This window comes from Canis lupus, chromosome 1 (genome assembly GCF_048164855.1).
Source record: "Canis lupus baileyi chromosome 1, mCanLup2.hap1, whole genome shotgun sequence".
Lineage (NCBI taxonomy): Eukaryota > Metazoa > Chordata > Mammalia > Carnivora > Canidae > Canis > Canis lupus.
In genome coordinates, this window is record NC_132838.1 from 48,250,888 (window position 1) to 48,267,842 (window position 16,955).

General features: G+C 45.1%; 1 protein-coding gene across 6 annotated transcripts in view; it reads left to right on the plus strand.

Moving 5' to 3' along the window:
- The first annotated feature begins 832 nt into the window (after nucleotides 1-832).
- Nucleotides 833-16,955, plus strand: part of SNX9 (sorting nexin 9) — a 114,136-nt gene continuing 98,013 nt past the window's right edge. For 2 of the 6 annotated variants that reach the window (XM_072829046.1, XM_072829009.1), the window contains exon 1: nucleotides 2,081-2,230. In XM_072829046.1, the coding sequence (XP_072685147.1) occupies nucleotides 2,219-2,230 (12 nt within the window). In that variant the 5' untranslated portion in view covers nucleotides 2,081-2,218. Of the gene's footprint in view, nucleotides 962-2,080; nucleotides 2,231-3,453; nucleotides 3,514-8,125; nucleotides 8,181-16,955 lie in introns of those variants that run through there. The other 4 variants (XM_072829029.1, XM_072829071.1, XM_072829060.1 and 1 more) reach the window with 4 other exon arrangements.

Here is a 16,955-nt window from a genome sequence, read left to right on the forward strand (position 1 = left end):
TCTTCCTTTCTTATATTCTAGCAGCTGTTATATACAATTTCTTAATTATGTAGAGTTCTAGTTTCCACTTATACCTGGGATATGCATATAAGTATTTTTTTTTTTAAGATTTTATTTATTTACTCATGGGAGACACAGAGAGAGAGAAAGAGGCAGAGACACAGACAGAGGAGAAGCAGGCTCCATGCAGGGAGCCTGATGTGGGACTCCATCCCGGGACTCCAGGATCACACCCAGGGCCGAAGGCAGGCACCAAACTGCTGAGCCACCCAGGGATCCCCTGTATATAGGTTTTTACACAATTTTTGTTCTTCAAAACAAAGGATTTGTTTTGGCCCCCACTGACATGCATTTTTACAGTGCTCCTGAATGGCTTAATTTTCCCTAAGCTTCCGAGTTCCTTTCTGAGGTGGTCTCCCTGAGTTTCGGCTTTAGCTAGTTCTACCTCATGCCTGGCTTGCAGAGGAGTAAGCCAGACAAGCTTCCACTGCCAACTACTCCCTGCACAGAGCTGGTCTCCATTTCACCTGCCTGTGCCAATACCTTAGGATCTCACCCCAAGCAAGACACCCGGAAAGCCTATATTCACACACATTTATCCCCCAACTCATTGTTTTTAATTCTGCTGTAGTCAATCCCAGCAACACTCAAGGAGCCTTTTTTTTTTTTTTTCCCAATTCTTCCAAATTCTCTAAAAGCATGTAGTGAGTCAGTGACGTGGAATCCTGCCGACTAAGTCAACTCTTGCCAGCACCCTCTTAAGGCCCGTACACAAGTTGTGTCTTTCCACAGCGTCAGCTTTATTCAATCATCAAACAAGGTTAACATCGTCGTAAAGCAGGTTCAGGATTCCAAGCTCAATGACCTTTCACTTTTCACTACGCATGTCACCGGGCTTCACACACATCACACAAGACAAGATACTAATACAAAGTCACACAGCAAAGAAGAATCCATGAAGGTGAGAAGTTAAGGAACCAAAGGCCAAGCCGGTCCCTGGGCACAGCTGAGAGGAGGACTCGGCCTGGTCAGGGTCAGCCCTCCATGCTCACTGCTTGTTCTGGTCCAGCCCTGGAGGATTCTTTTCTTTTTTTCTTTTCTTTTCTTTTTTTCTTTCTTTTTTCTTTTCTTTTCTTCTTTTTTTCTTTTCTTTTTTTTCTCTCTTTCTCTTTCTTTCTTTTCTTTCTTTCTTTCTTTCCTTCCTTCCTTTTTTCCTTCCTTCCTTCCTTCCTTTTTTTTTTTTTTTTTTTTTGAGGATCTCTTTCTGTGCAGAGACCCAGCAGGCAGAGCCTCGGGGGCAGCGGCCTTTCCCACAGGGTCGGCGCCTGGAGAGTCTCAGGGCTTCAGGCGGCTGTGGGCCTCTGCGGGCCTCTTCTGCGGCTGGTGACACCGGCCCCCGGGTCTTGGTCTCGCAGGGTCTGGGGCCGCACTGAGGACGGTGCCGGCGCAGGGGACAGCTGGTCTCAGCCGCAGGGCCCTCGGCCGCTTTCCTCACAAGCTCACTACCTGACAGGAGTGACTCCATCTTGCCCTCCCCGGGAAGCCATTATTCCCCTCCGTCCCTCCTGGAGATTTAGCACTTCGTTTCCCTGGGCTGAGCGCACCCCCCACCCCCGCCAGAGACCCCCGGCAAGGGGGCGCGGCGCCCCGCGGCCCACAGACCCGGGCGGCCGCTCCCCCGGGGCCCCCAGCGGGTCCTCACACCCCGCCAAGTCTTCCCGCGGGCGGCCACGCGGGGCGGGCGCCGACCCCCGCCCGGAACAAAGGGCGCGCGGCGGCGGTGGCGGCTGTGGCGGCGGCGGTGGCTGTGGCGGCGGCTGTGGCGGCGGTGGCCGTGGCGGCGGCGGCGGCGGCGGCGGCGGCGAGGGCCGGGGCGGAGGCTCGGGGCGGGGGCGGAAAGTGGGCGAGGAGGCCGGGCCGGCCCAGGGCACCGGGCGCGCTTCCGCCGGCCGCGCCGCGCCGCGCACGCCGCGGTCAATGGGAGGCTCGGCCGGCAGGGGCGGGGGCCGCGCAGCCGGGGAGTTTCAGGAACTGGAGGAGCGGGCGGCGGCCGGAGTCGCCGAGCGCCGAGACTCGCGGCCGAGGCGGAGCCGCCGCCGCCGCCGCCGCCGCCGCCGCCGCCGGGGCCCAGCCGTAGCCGCCGCCGCCCTCGCCGCCGCCCTCGCCCGCCCTCCCGCCTCAGGCCGGCAGCCGCGGCGCCCGAGAGGAGCCGCCCGCCATGGCCACCAAGGTGAGGGGCGCGCGGCGCAGGCCCGGCCGGCCGGCCGCTCGGGCCCGCGGGGAGGGTCGGGGCGGGTCGCGGAGGGTCGGGGCCGGGCGGCGGCGGCGGCGGCGGCGGCGGCGGGGCCCGCCGGCCGGTCACGCGGGGCTGGGGCGCCGGGGGCTCGCGGCGGGACCCCGCACGGCCGCCGCGCCGTCTGCAAAGTTTGCGGCTGAGCGTGGGCTGCGGCCGGGCCGGAGCGACGGAAAGTTCCCGCGGCCCGGGCTCGCCGTGAGGGGGGAGCCGCCCGCGCCCCGGGAGGCTGGGAGCCCAGGCGCGCTGGCCGGCCTTGGGGCGCCCCGAGCCGCGCCGGGGGCGACTGGGCATTTCGGAGGCCGCCCGCGAGCCGGTGCCCCTGCCGAGGGAGGGAGGAGAACGGGCGACCACCCCGCGCCTCCACTTCCTTCGTTTTTCTTGTTTTTTTTCTTTTTTCTTCTTCTTCTTCTTCTTCTTTCCCCCCCTCTTTTGTTTTGCTACCTTTTCAGTTTGGTGTATTTCCAGCGTGAATGAAATGCAAAGAGGGAAATGACTGTGCTTTCAGTAACGAGTTCGCTCGCAAAAAGGCCCAGGCCCGAATTTCCGCGGTGGAACCCTGGCTGGAGCTCGGTCACCGGCCAGCAGCGGCGGTTTGCTTAGTTCAGGGTCTTGGTGGTGGCCTTGGCAGTCACCCTTTGCTACCTGAGCGTGCCGGGGCCACCCCCCCACCCCACCCCCACCCCCGCGCCGCCTGCTTCAGTCCTTCGTGCAGAACAGTCCCTGGGGAGTCACGACCGCGGAGGCCTCCTGGCAGGAGACCCCTCCTGCATAGACCTAGGGATGTGGTGTAGGGAATGGCTCCACTTTTGCAAATAGTTTCTGTGATGCCACCTTGATAGAGCATCAGCAGCACCCTCTTCCATCTTCATGTCTGAGCTGCTTTGGGGTTGCTGAAAACCTTAAGCTGCTGCTGTTGTGTGTTCGTGTGAGGTTCGAGGAAAATTTAGGAGAGGATACAAAATTTGAAATCCCTTTGAAAGGCCAGATTCACTTGATGGGATGAGCGCAGGGTGTTATTCTATATGTTGGCAAATTGAACACCAACAAAAAATAAATTTTAAAAAAAGGCCAGATTGTCTGATGTCATTTCAGTTCTGTTACAATTTGTGCTCTGAATCTGCCTAGGTGCAGTGTTTATTTATTATTAATTATTATTATTATTATTTTTAGAAATGGAGCTCTCCCTCCAGGGAACCTGTTGTCTGCTGTTAACTGAAGTAATTACTTGCTCGTTACTACATCAACAACTGGGCTCTTCCTTGGTTTACTAGATGTCGTAGGACTTGGTACCTTTGTAACACGCATAATTTTGTGTCGATCTTTTTAAAAACAAGACTGAAGCCAAGGATTTCTAAGGAAATTTGATTTTTGAGCTTTGTTACCAAACATTCCAGAAATGACCAATTATGCGTCCTATCTTGCACTCATCTTACAACCTTAAAAGCGGTTTGTGGTAAATGTGTGTTCAGCAGTGGTCAGCGTCTGTGGTATTTTGCCCTCTGATCTGCTGATGCGTGTTACCTGTATCCTCCTTTTCAGTGGGACCCAGGTTAGCAGCTAGCACGGGTATACCTCATGAAAACTTGATTCTGTAGTTAAAACTGAACTTAGTTTTTCTGTAAAGTTGAAAAGGAGAGCACTCCTCGTACTAAACCAGAATTGCATGTGTCCTCAGCAAACCATGCTGTGTAAGCACTTCCTGCCTTATTACCTGCACTTCTCTGGAGGCCGACTCAACAGGGTTCTCAACAGGGTTCCGAGTCTTTCTCCTTTCTGATCACCGTTCCATGTGGTGTTCATCTCCATGTTTACATGATGTGGAGCCACTTCCAATTTAAGAAAGGGAGAGCAAAGAAGCACTTGCTAAAGGAGGACCCTAATTCCGTTCTCCGGTTTTTTCCCTCTTTTCCCATGATCTGTGTGTCAAATCAGCCTCAGTTTTTCGTTGTTATCAGGGAGGAGGAAAGTTTTCCTTCACCGCCCCCCCTCCGAAACCCCACCCCTGCCTTTGCTGACATCAGAGCAGTTTGGGGTTTTTCCTTTCCTCTCTTTAATTGAGTAGGTGGTGAGAATGCTACTCAGTACCGACTTCTAACTTTTTATGAAATTTAAGACTTCTGTGGCGCTCAGGCTCTTGCTGCAAGCCTCAAGTGATGAAAAATATAACAGTGTCTGGCTGTGTAGGGTGATTGTTGAGTTTCCCTTTGAATTTACAGAGAATGGCTTCATTCTCTTCAGATCTAATTTTCTTGCATAGTGCTCTCAGGTGTTTTTTTCGGAGATGCAGTTATCTTTGAATGGTTGTGATTAAGAAAAAATCTGCTATGCTCACAATAGAAAGAAATGAACTTTTAGAAGAAAAACTTTAATTGGGGCCATTCTCCACTGCCAGAGAAAGTTAATCAATAACTGCACATTTTAAAGGGATTATTGTCTTTGTTTCTAATCACTAAGGAGGATGCAGAATTCAGTTTTTAAGTAGGTACGTTATTCTGACTCCAATCTTATCTCTCTTGACAAATGCGGTGAAGGGCTAGTATGTCTGTAAAGTCTTGGCTTCTACTAGAAACCTCAGAAGGTTGTGTTTTGTCATAATCCTTTGGTGGATTTAAGAGTAAATTAAGTTTACTTATTAAGCCCTGGGAAATAATTTTTTTTTTTTTTTTGGCTCACATATATCGAAAGAAGCGTGAAAATAGTGAAAGTTAATCCATACCTATATAACGTAGCTGTAATTTCCATGTCAGAGTTAACCTTTGGTAACTAATTTTGTTCCTTTTGTGCTTACGTAGTCACTTTTGGGAGTAATCATTTTAACAAGATTCTGGGGGTCCTGGATGTGTGTTTTTTGTTTTTGTTTTTACTTTCTGTCTCCAGTATCTAAAGTAAGCTATTTGTGGTAGTGCTTGGTTGAATTAAGGGGGCGTGGAGTGTTGAAAATACTGGTAGGAAATGAGTGACCTGCTCAGGACTATTCCATGATCTACATTAGTGAGAGCAGTAGAAAGCATATTTTGTTATCTCTTCTGAACAAAAACCTCTTTATTTGAGTGAAAGAAAGAATCTATCTAATAGAGCCTTAAGGATTAACGTTGGATTTGATTGTTTCTTAAAACAGTATAGGAAATGCTAACTATTCAGTTTTGTATACACATAATTTTTAAATGTCTTAATAAATAGAATATCTGGACAGCATTTGTATAGCCCCCAAAAATTCTCTAGTAGAAAGGTCAGCCACTTTCTTATTGAGAAAGGAGTAGTTGAGAAAGCATAAATTTTTTGCAAAGTTTTCTACTGCACTGTTTTTTTTTTTTTTTATATTTTATTTATTTATGACAGACACACACACACAGAGGCAGAGACAGAGGCAGAGGGAGAAGCAGGCTCCATGCAGGGAGCCCTATGTGGGACTTGACCCCATGTCTCCAGAATCACAACCCAGGCCAAAGGCAGGGCTTAACCCTGGGCCACCAGGGCTGCCCTGCACTGTGTTTTTATATTGACCATCTGAAAATGATAGTTTTACTTTGCCCACCGAAACCTTTTTAACTTCACCTGTATTGTTCTGTTCTTTTCTGGAATGCTCTTCTCTGACCTCTTCCCTCCAGATACCCCCCCTTCCCACACGCCTTTGTTTTAACACATTATTTTTCAGTTCAAAGCATCCCTTCTTCCCGAAAGCTTTTCCTGATCCCCCAGACCTCTGTTACAGGGTCACATTGTATGTCTGGGCCGCTATTTTACATGTTTTGCTTCCAGTGGCTGTGTCATACATAGGATGCTCTCAGCCCCCGGACACTGGGACTGTGTCTGCTCATCTTTGAATCCTCTGTGACTGGCATAGGTGAGGCTCTTGATAAACCTATTGCACAAACGAACGTTGGATTTTCTTGCCTGGGTTCCTTGCTGTCCAGTTTGAAAGTACAAAAGATATTCCAGTGAGTTCAGGGAAAAGTCTTTCTCCAACTGTAAACTGTCCAATTCTTTTAATTGTGTGTTTTAGGAAACTTTTCCTTTTTAAGTATACATGCACAGTGAAAAACACACATCTACACTTTGGGTATTAGCAATTTTTTAAAAAAAATCTAATTCAATTTTACTAATGAGAAATTGGTTCTTATGTTTTCAGGTTACTTGGGACAAACCTCATACTTCTGAGACTTTAACCCATGGTTGTTAGAAGTGCTTTTGATTTCCAAAAGTATAGGGTGTTCCTATTTATCTTTTTGTTAATGATTTCTAACTTAATTGCATTGTGACCAGGGAATCTGATTGATAAACATACTGTACCTGAAAATTTGTTGAGGCTAACTTTGTACCTCTCCTGTAGTCTGCTTGCATAAATGTGCCACCTGTTCATAAAAAGAATATGTTCTGCTTGCATAAATGTGCCACCTGTTCATAAAAAGAATATGTTCATCCCCTAATCAATGTGTGTGTTCTATGTTTGTCTCTTAGATTGAATTCATTAATTATGTGTTCACATCTGTATCCTTACAGACTACACTTGGTCTACTGTATCTAGCTGATCTTTTGTCTACTTGATGGAGATGTTAAAATGGTGTTTTTAAAAAATTACTCTAAGTTTAGAATTAGTATCCTCTTCCAGGTGAATCGAACTTTTTACCAGTATGAAGGGACCCTCTTGATCTCCAGTGTGTTTTGTCCTAAGGACTATTTTGTCTGATGTTAACGTCGTTTCACTGGCTTTCTTTTGGTAAATATTTGCCTGGCATATATATAAAATCCTATAGCACAATTTTACCCTTTTTATCTAGTCTAGTGGTCTTTGTGGCTAGGGAGTTTTGTCTGTTATTATTTGTGTTTACTGTTGTGTTTGGATTTCTGGCTCCCATCTTATGGACCAACAGAAGTTTTTTTTTTTTTTTTTTTTTCTCCCCACTCTTCCTCTTATTTCATCCATCCCCTCCCCACCTCAACTTTTTGGACGGTTTGTCCTATATGTCAGTTTTTTCCAGTGGTTATCATAAGCATGTATGTTACCATTTCTAAGTTAAAGTCCGAAGTTACTATCATTACCCCCCTCCTGAATTAAATTACAAAAAGGCCACCTGGGTGGCTCTGTGGTTGAGCCTCTGCCTTCAGCTCAGGTCTTGATGCCAGGGTCCTGGGATCAAGTCCTGACTCAGGCTCCCCAGAGGGAGCCTGTTTCTCTCTCTGCCTATGTCTCTGCCTCCCTCTCTGTGCCTATCATGAGTAAATAAATAAATAAAATCTTAAAAATATTCAACTCCAGTCATGTCCTCCAGTATAGTTGGTTACTGCCCAGTATTGTAATTCTTTTCCACCAAAAATGAGACATTCTATTTTTTATTTAGCTATGCTTATTTAGATTTAACCAAAATTTTATCATATTTTTGCTATTTCTGTTTACGTTTTAGTCCTCCTCCTTCCAGATAATTTTCCTTCTACTTAAAATGAATTCTTTGTGGAGTTTCTATTGGAGAAGATTTGATGTTGGTAAATCTCTTGTGTGTAAAAATGTATTTTGCCTCAAGCTTGAAAGATAGGTTTCGAGGTTGACAGTGTTCTAGGTGGGTTAGAAGGTATGTTCCCCTGACCTCTGTGGGCTCTTGGAGTTACTCCTAACAAATTAGCGATCTCATGCTGTTCCTTGAGGATGGCCTGACTCCTCTCTCCGCCCTTTTCTGAGACCACCTGGGGAGCATTCCTCCCTTGCAGTTTTATCTCAGCGTGCCCATGTGTGGGCACAGCTTGAACTTTGTTGGGTCCAAGGATGAGAATTTCAGTGGTTCTAGAATAGTGCATTAGTGGAACTTTCTGTGATGTCGGAAATGTTCTACATCTGTGCAGTCCTGCTCGCAGCTGCCTGCCACATGTGGCTAATGAGAATTTGAATGTGGTTAGTGGGACTGAGGAACTGTGTTTTAAGTTTTATTTTATTATTTATTATTTATTTTTTAAAGATTCTATTTATTCATGAGACAGAGAGAGAGAGAGAGAGAGAGAGAAAGAGAGGGAGAAGCAGGCTCCCTGTGGGGAGCCTGATGCGGGACTGGATCCTAGGACCCCTGGATCATGACAGGAGCCTGAGCCAAAGGCAGATGCTCAACCCCTAAGCCACCTAGGTGCCCTAAATTTTAAATAGCCACACGTGGCTAGTGGCTGCCTTGGGAGGGAGTGCAGTTATAGAGAATTCCCAGAAATGATTGTTTCCTGAACCTGCCTTTTCCCTATTCTTTTTCTGGAACTCTAATTAGCATGAAAAGGCCCAGCAGACCTCTCACTTCTCCAAACCTGCCACGTTCTTTCTGTTTGTGCTACATTCTGGATAATTCCCTGGGTTCTTACCTTCAGTTCACAACTCTTGCTTTCTTCGGGCCACAACTGCTCTTTTATCCACTACTTTCATTTCAGTTCTGTTTTTAGAAATTATATTTGGTTCTCTTTCAAATCTGCTTGGTCATTCTTTATAGTCTCATCCTTTGCTCATATGTTTAAGCTTCTGTTAAGCATATTAAACATTTCTAGTTTGTGTCTGTTCTGGTATGTGAAGTCTAATTCAGCCATCTGTTTCTGCTCACTTACTCATGGTGCCTTGTTTTCTTGTGTGTTGTGTGTGTGTGTTTCCTGTGAGTTGCTCATTTTCCTTGGAACTTCAGCTGAGGGAATTTTGATACCCAGATTGAAGTTACAGTCTTCCAGCGAGAATTCGTCTTTGCTTGTGCTGGGTCTCCTGGGGACACTACATTCTTGTGGCCACTTTAACTTGAATTCCTGGTTCAGTTGTCCTTCCAGCCATACTGGTACCAGAAATACAGACTTCAGATGTCAGGGGAGATCACCCTTATTCTTCTGCTTAGGGTCGATGATAAAACAAGTGTCCTTCCTGCCCACTTTTGAATAATAGATTTTCATCATCATGATGGGTGGCTCAGCGGTTAAGTGCCTGCCTTAGGCCCAGGATCATGAAGTCCCAGGATGGAACTTGGGACTGCCATGTGTCCTGGGACAAAATTCAAGTCGGAGCTTTTTTTTTTTTTTTTTTTTTTTAAAGTTTTGTTTATTTTAGAGCAAGCACAAGTAGGAGGAGGGACAGAGGAAGAGGGATCCTCAAGCCGACTCCCCACTGAGTGCAGACCCTGAGCCGAAATCAAGAGTCTGATGGATTACCAGACTGAGTCATCCAGGCACCGCCCCCCCCTTCCCGAGTCATAGCATTCTTTGTAACAGACTATAAAGTGGAGGAGGGGAATATGTGCACACATAGCGCCAGTCTCTTCTTTGGAGGGAAAAAGGTGAAAAAGCAGAGTAGTGAAGCATTTTAGTGGAAACCAAACCTTAAGTCAAGTGATCAAAATAACAGACTGTGGGCATATTTCACTTTCCAGCTAAGGTTCCCCCCCCCCCTTTGTTGACTATTAAAAAAGCACATGATGGATTTAGCCCTACTTACTCATTTTTAGATATTGTAAACACAGTGCTTGAGGATGTTATTCCATATGACTCAGTTCTACTGAGCTATTTGTAGTCTTTGAAAATGGAGCATCATTACCTGCAGGCAGGAGGCAGAATCACCTGTTAGTGGTGGTTCTTTACGTCAAAGAGACTTGGAAACTTTAGGTGGTGGGTTAAGGAGGGTGAAAGAGGCACCATTATTAGCCTGGGAGCTGTTACCCATCATCATTCACAGACTCCTTCATTTGAACAACAGGTGAGCTCAGTGCCTGGTGCTCCCTCCACTTGGGACGTCAGCACGGAAGGCCTCACCCCAACCCCAGGCCTCAACAGCACTTACCAGAGCTGTAGGTCCTGGAGTGCAGGGTTTCTGCCCAGCACAGTGGGGCCTCCCGGTGCAGCTTCTCAACCCGTGAGGCTTTCTAAGGTGCTGAATCTTAAAAGGTCTGTGTTTTTCTGTAATTCAGTGAATGAACTTTTACCTTTATTCTGTTACATCAATCATTTTTTTAAAAAAGATTTTATTCAGGAGACACACAGAGAGGCAGAGACACAGGCAGAGGGAGAAGCAGGTTGCCTGCGGGGAGCCTGATGCAGGACTAGATCCTAGGACCCCGGAATCATGCCCTGGGCTGAAGGCAGACAGATGCTCAACCGCTGAGCCACCCAGGCATCCCCCACATCAGTCACTTTTAAGATACTTCTATAACGCACTTCGACAGTCTGCATAGACCAGACTCTGTCTTGTAGGATCCAAGTTACCCAGTTCAGCAGATCCTTCAGGAGCCTCTGTGCAGGAAGGGAGGATGATAAGCTCTAGATCCTTGCCTAAGAGACTTGACAGTCAAAAATTAACGTGCTGTTTGAAATGTACCACTTAAATATCAGTTTAAATGTATTTTCTAACGCAAATTCACGAAGACGGCTTGAAAATGTAGGTAATGTGTGTTAATATTATTTGCCTTTCTCATGGTGGTTGCACTCAGGAACTTCGTTTTCATCTTTTAGCCTGTTTTGAATTCTCATGATTTGGAGTGATAAAGATTTGTTGCTTTTGTAATGAGGAAGAAAACAAGTTCATTTTTTTCCCCATTTAAAAGCTAGTTGTCATTTAACCAAGCCCTGAAAGCAGATTCCCAAACATACCTACCTTCTGTTAATTTGCTTTGAATTATGCTAAGATTAAAAAAAAAAAGTGTTTTAAATTAGTGCTATAACTAGTAAGTGGCACTTTAATGGAAAAATTCTAATGCATGCAGGATTGCAAATGGAAACTTAAAATTTTATTTTACTTCCTTAAGCACCGTATTTTCTTCTTCCAAAGGAGAGAAAGTAAGTTTCTTAATTTTAAAAATCACTAAAAACTTACTGAAAACCAGCACTGAACCTGAAGTTCTTAAAAATTGCTGCTTTATAAGTACTTTTGTAATTTTACCCTGCCTGACTGACTGTACCCTTTCCCTCAGGAGCTTGAAGAAAGCAGAGCCACTAGCCTTCGAAGGGCAGGACTGGGTTTTCATCACTTCCTAACATTTCCCACCTTCCTAAGGTTTTAGAGTCGAGAGTTGAATTTAAGATTTTATAGCCTTTCTGTTGATGTGTCAGGCTTTGTCTTGTGATTGTCCTGCCCAACAAGTAAAGCCCTTTCACTGTCCTCAAACCACCTCCCTCCCACACCTAGAAAACTCAGTAGCTTCTAGATTACTGAGATCTGTAGTTACATTATGTTGATTTGTCTTAATCATTTAAAGCTAAGATGATACCAAAGAATATGGACATTGTGTTTTAAAATTCTGATATTTAAACTACTTCTAGTATTGACTGCTATATGTGTAATTTTTAAAAACATTCCCCTTTTTGATAAGTAAAAAATTTCATTCTGTTTCTGTAGGGTCTTTTTTTTTTTTTTTAAGATTTTATTTATTCATGAGAGAGAGAGAGAGAGAGAGAGAGGCAGGCTCCCTGCAGGGAGCCTGATGTGGGACTCCATCCCAAGACCCCGGGATCACATGTGAGCCAAAGGCAGACACTCAACCACTGAGCCACCCAAATGCCCGTTTCTGTAGTTTTATTATGAAAGTAACAGGTAGTTCTCTGAAATAAAAATATTTTTCCTAAGACTTCCCCCCTCCCCCCTTCTCGGACTCATTAGCCATCTCTACTGTCAAGAAAGATTGTGGCATTGATAACAAGCTTCCTTCTAAGGGAGACATTGGACTCTCACTAATGTGCGTGGATATTATATGAGCTGTGATCATGTTTCTGAGGTTTTAGGCATTATTGGTTGAGTCGTGGTAACGTAGCTAGCTGCTGCCCCCGCCCTCGCCCCCTCCGGCCCCAGAGCATGTTAATCACAAATTGCTGGACCACAGTTTCTGATTCAGGAGGTGGGGCCCCGAACTTGAATTTCTACGGGTTCCCAGGTGACACCACCGGTGCTGCTGGTTTGGGACCACACTTTGAGAACCATTCTTGCGTGAGATGGAAAAAGAAGAATCAGAGCCTGAGTTCTGTTCTTGGTTCATCCCAAAAATCTGTGGGCTCTAAAGTGAGTGGACCACACCAGCATGCCCATGAGCAGTGAGTATGGTTTCTTGTTTCAGGGAATCTTCTAATTGGGTACAGGTGATGCTAAAAATCAAAAGATTAGTATTCTCCAGTAAAGGCTGGTTTCTTGTCGACTTGTGGTTTTCAGTAACTTTTCAGTGTCAGATTGGTGGGTCATTTGTGTTGTATGCAAATGAGTTTCTGATGATGGTGAAGGGGTGGCTGTGGCTGGTTATTAACTTTTCTTGTTGCTTTTAGCTTAGCCAGAAACTGGCCAGACAGTTGTATCATTAGAGTTCACAGTAATCAGCCTACATCTGTTCGCTTTGGGTAGCCCGTTCCTAACGTGGTTGGGTAATGATAACAGCTTTTCATTTACTAGGGGGGATTACTATGTAAAATTATCGTGTTTTAATTATCTCATAATTCAGATAATCTATGATATTTGTATAAATCCAGTTTTTGAAAAATTTTATTTTTGTAGTGTGTGCCTATTAATGTTGGTGATTTTTGAATTGCATCAGATTCAACGATCCTATTTTCCATTGAGGAACTATCCATCCTTCCTCTGCCGCCCCCTTAGAAGCCTTAACGAGGTCAAATTTTGGTAAAGTATTTATTAAAGCTAGAGAAAAGGATGAGTGTAATCCCTGAACTACAAAAGTCTGCGGTTGAATAAGTAAATTGATTGGTCTCCGACCGGCACATGAAGGCCTAGGTGTGCTTTGGAAGAGAGCTTTGTGATTGAGAGCCTGTCTGTGTTCCCATAATTTACCTCTATAATCCCTGAGAATTAACACGTGTCTAAATAAGAATGGTGCAGACAGATACTTTAAAATCTGTTGGCATTTACACCATTCAAAGTCTTTTTGTCGGATCCATTAACAGTAAATACTGTTGGTTATGGAAGGAATACATTTAATTTTCACTATCTGTGGTTAACATTATAATATCACTATACATAAATAAATACCAAGGGATATGTGTGGGAAATGTTGAGTATGCCACCAGAAATCAAATGCGTGAGTTTTTTTTTTTCATTCATCAGTCTTTATCCAGAACTTATAAATACTATAAGTGCACAATGCATATATATTTTTCTACTCTCAAGGAATTTACAGTCTAATGGGGAAAACACTTCAATGTCTTTAAATGTTACAGTTGCTGCTGTAGAAGAGTGTGCCAGGTACAGTTATGCCACCACCGTACCTGGAGTTGAAATGAGACCCTCTATTTTCTTAACATTCACGTTCAGTGGAAACTTAAGGGTAAAAATCAATTTGTCAGTAGAGAGACCGTAATTTAAAAAGTTTATGTAAAAATAAAAGCGTTAAAAACTCTGACATACATTAGTCATAATGCAGAGGAGGATGGTTTCTGTACTTGACATCAGGGAGCAGCAGTGTTAGATAAATGAGGACACATTCAGTTTGAGGTCTCTATTTAAGAGTCCTTTATTAGTGACTGCCCTGACAGGACAGAAAGTACATTTCACAGAAGCAGACATTTCAAGTCTCCCTGGTTGTGATCTAAAATTTTATCTGAGACTGCTCACACTAAGCCACGCTTAGGAATCTGTGAACAACACATACCATGCAGATAGTCTGGCATGGGTCTTTCTAAAACCCTGTGGTCATGGACATAGTCTCACAATGGTTAAAACAGATTTTCCAGGTTAGCAATTCAGTTAAAACATTTGGGATGTTTTATATGTCTGGTTTGTAACACCTCCAGTTTATTCAAGATTAGGGATTCGCAGCTGGTGAACCTTCAGGGGATCGAACATTGTCACAGACTGTGTGTCTTCTTCACATTTGCATCACTGTTTTAAAAGTATATGTCAGTTGTATTACTAATAAAATATGGATACATTTAAAAATGTTAATGACTTCATGGTACTTTTTTGACATTATTTCCCAATGAATTGTACTTTTGTATAGTTATAGTTGTTTGTGGGTAATATATATTTGTATGAATTAATTTTGAGGGGTGCCTGGGTGGCTCAGTTTGTTAAGTATCTGCCTTCGGCTCAGGTCATGATATCAGCGGGGAGCCTATTCAGGGAGCCTGCTTCTCCCTCTGCACCTCCCCCACCTTGCATGTGTGTGCACGTGGGCTCTCTTTCTCTCAAAAAATTGTAAAAAAAATTTTGAGGTTATTGGGATCCCTCTATGATTCAAGGTAGCTATTGCATAAAAGCCCATTTCCCTTACTAGTATTTGCTATACTTTAAGCTTATACTTAGGAGAGAGATTTTGTTGGGTTTTCTATTAGAGGTGCAATGAACAAATCAGTTTTATGATGATTTGAAGTTTGATGATTATGAAGTTTATGTGTTTCAGTGCAATGGTGGTGGTATAGCATAGAGATTGAGAGTCTGGGCTCAGATCCCAATCAAATCCAGCTGTGTTACTTTGGAAAGTTACCTAATGCTTCAGGTTCCTCATCTGTAAAATGCAAGTGGTAATATGAACTCAAGTGTGAATTCCACAGTCCAAGTGGGGAAAAAACAGAACTGTATTTTCCATTAATAATTTACAACAAATTATGGCCCCATGCTACTGGCGATGTGGAACTCAAATATGAGTTCGTGGATCTCGTCGTCTTGCCTAGGCTTAGGTATGGTTTGAGGATGGGGATCCCTTCATAACATCATGACCTCTGGGACCCCATGTTGTCTTGCCCTCCATTGACCTCTCTGCAGCAGCATCGAGGTGTCGCTTGCTCTTAGAGTCTGCTCCCCCAGTGAAGCAGCTCTCTCCATCCTTCCTTGCTGTGCCCCAGGGAATGGGAACCATTTTGCTGTTGTCATACTCTAGTGGGACACAAATCTCTGCAAAGCTCAGATACTTTCTGTCCTAATGCAATAAATAGCTGCCTTTTCCCCTCCAGTCGATGTGCCACTTCACTGGGGCTCTAGCACTGTGGGGCGTGCTCTCCCCAGGGCTCACCCTCACCTCAGGATGTGTTCTGTACGTCTCCACTGTCTCTGTCCCAGGAGTTGGGAGTGGAGGTGGCAGTGGGGGAAACAGAGGCCCTGTCTTGTCTCTCCTGTGCGGTATTTCTCACGGGTGTGTTTTCTGTGTAGGCCTAGAGGTCCCTCTATTCTGAGGGTCTTTGGAGCCTGTAGCTGGAAAGGCTCTCATGTTTTGCCACGGCCTGTCCCTCTCCCAGGGCAGTGGGCACTGCTGGTTTGGGTTGGGCAGGTAGGCGTAAAGATGAGGCAAACGAAAACCCTGAGGATGAAAAAAATTACATTTCAAAAATACTGTCTCTACCAAATAATTTCAAGAATTAGTAAAAATTCATGCAAAGGGCTTACCAAGCATCTGGCGTATAGCCAGGGATGGTAGTTATGGTGGAGTGGTGTTATTCGTGTTATTACAAAAATAGACTATAAACTACGATCTGTTAGGCCCCAAGATCTAGAGTCTGGGAGCTGAAACAGATTTTTCTACTTTCATGTTACTCTTGTGGAGGGGATCAACCTTTCTGTCTGCTTCAGATTTATCCAAAACTTTAGATATATTTCCCAAATTGGGTGTCTGACAATGTGAGTTTGCTTCTTTTGCCATGATCCTGGTGTGCCCTGTTAATTTTGGTAAACTACCTTTCATACATCAAAATGCGATAGATGTTCTATCGGCGGCCAGATGTTGGAGGCGTAGAGGACAGAAGTGTGATTCAGACCTCAGGGTGCCTGGCAGTGCTGTCCTAGCACTACGTATGTTGAGCAGAGCCGTCGGACTGAGTTTTCAGATGGCACACGTCACTGGCTCCTTACGGGGGTGGATCACCCTGTCACCTTGTTCCTTCAGTACGTTGTTGAGCACCTTCTACAGGCCAGAAACTGTTGGAGCGTTAGGAATACAACATTGAAGGAAATGATTACAAATCCCCGCTCTCATGACCCTTGCTTTCTAGCAGAGGAGATTGCAGTAAATGAGGTCGGTAAGAAGGAAGCTATAACTGGGAAGAGAAGTTGTCTGTGAGTGTGCATGTGCACACCCGGCGTTAGCCGGGGTGGCCAGTGAAGCCTTGCTGGGCAAGTGACCCTCCAGGAAAGACCTGAAGGAAGGGAGGGAGCCTGCCACTTGGATCCCTGAGGCCTGAGCGTCAGAGCATTGTTCCCCACCTGAGCAGCTTGCAGGTGGGGTGGGGTTTGGGGGTGGGAGGGCTGGAGTGGAGGGGGTGGGAGTGGGTAATAGGGGGCCAGCCTGCCAGGTCTGGGGCCACCTGGGTGACCATGAGGTCTGTGACATTCATTCCGAGTGAGATGCCAAACCGCTGGCTCCTTTTCAACAGAGCTAAAACCACAGGCTCTTTTCTTTTTCTGTCTCTTTTTTTTAAGGAATTGAGCTTGCCTTTATTGGCCAAAGCTAGCTGTGGGGAGTTAATGCTCTGTTCGCTTTTGTACTGGACTTAAGTCTTATTTTATCTCTTCTTGAGACTTAATTGATTGTGTCTAATTAAAGTCACACTAGGAAAATTCTGTGCAATGTTTAAGCCAATCAGTGAAAGAGCTATAAAAGGATTCATAGATTATCCTTTAAAAAAATATTTAGGGATGCCTGGGTGGGTCAGCAGTTTAGTGTCTGCCTTTGGCTCAGGTTGTGATCCCGGGGTCTTTGGATCAAGTCTTGCATCGAGCTCCCTATGGGGAGCCTGCTTC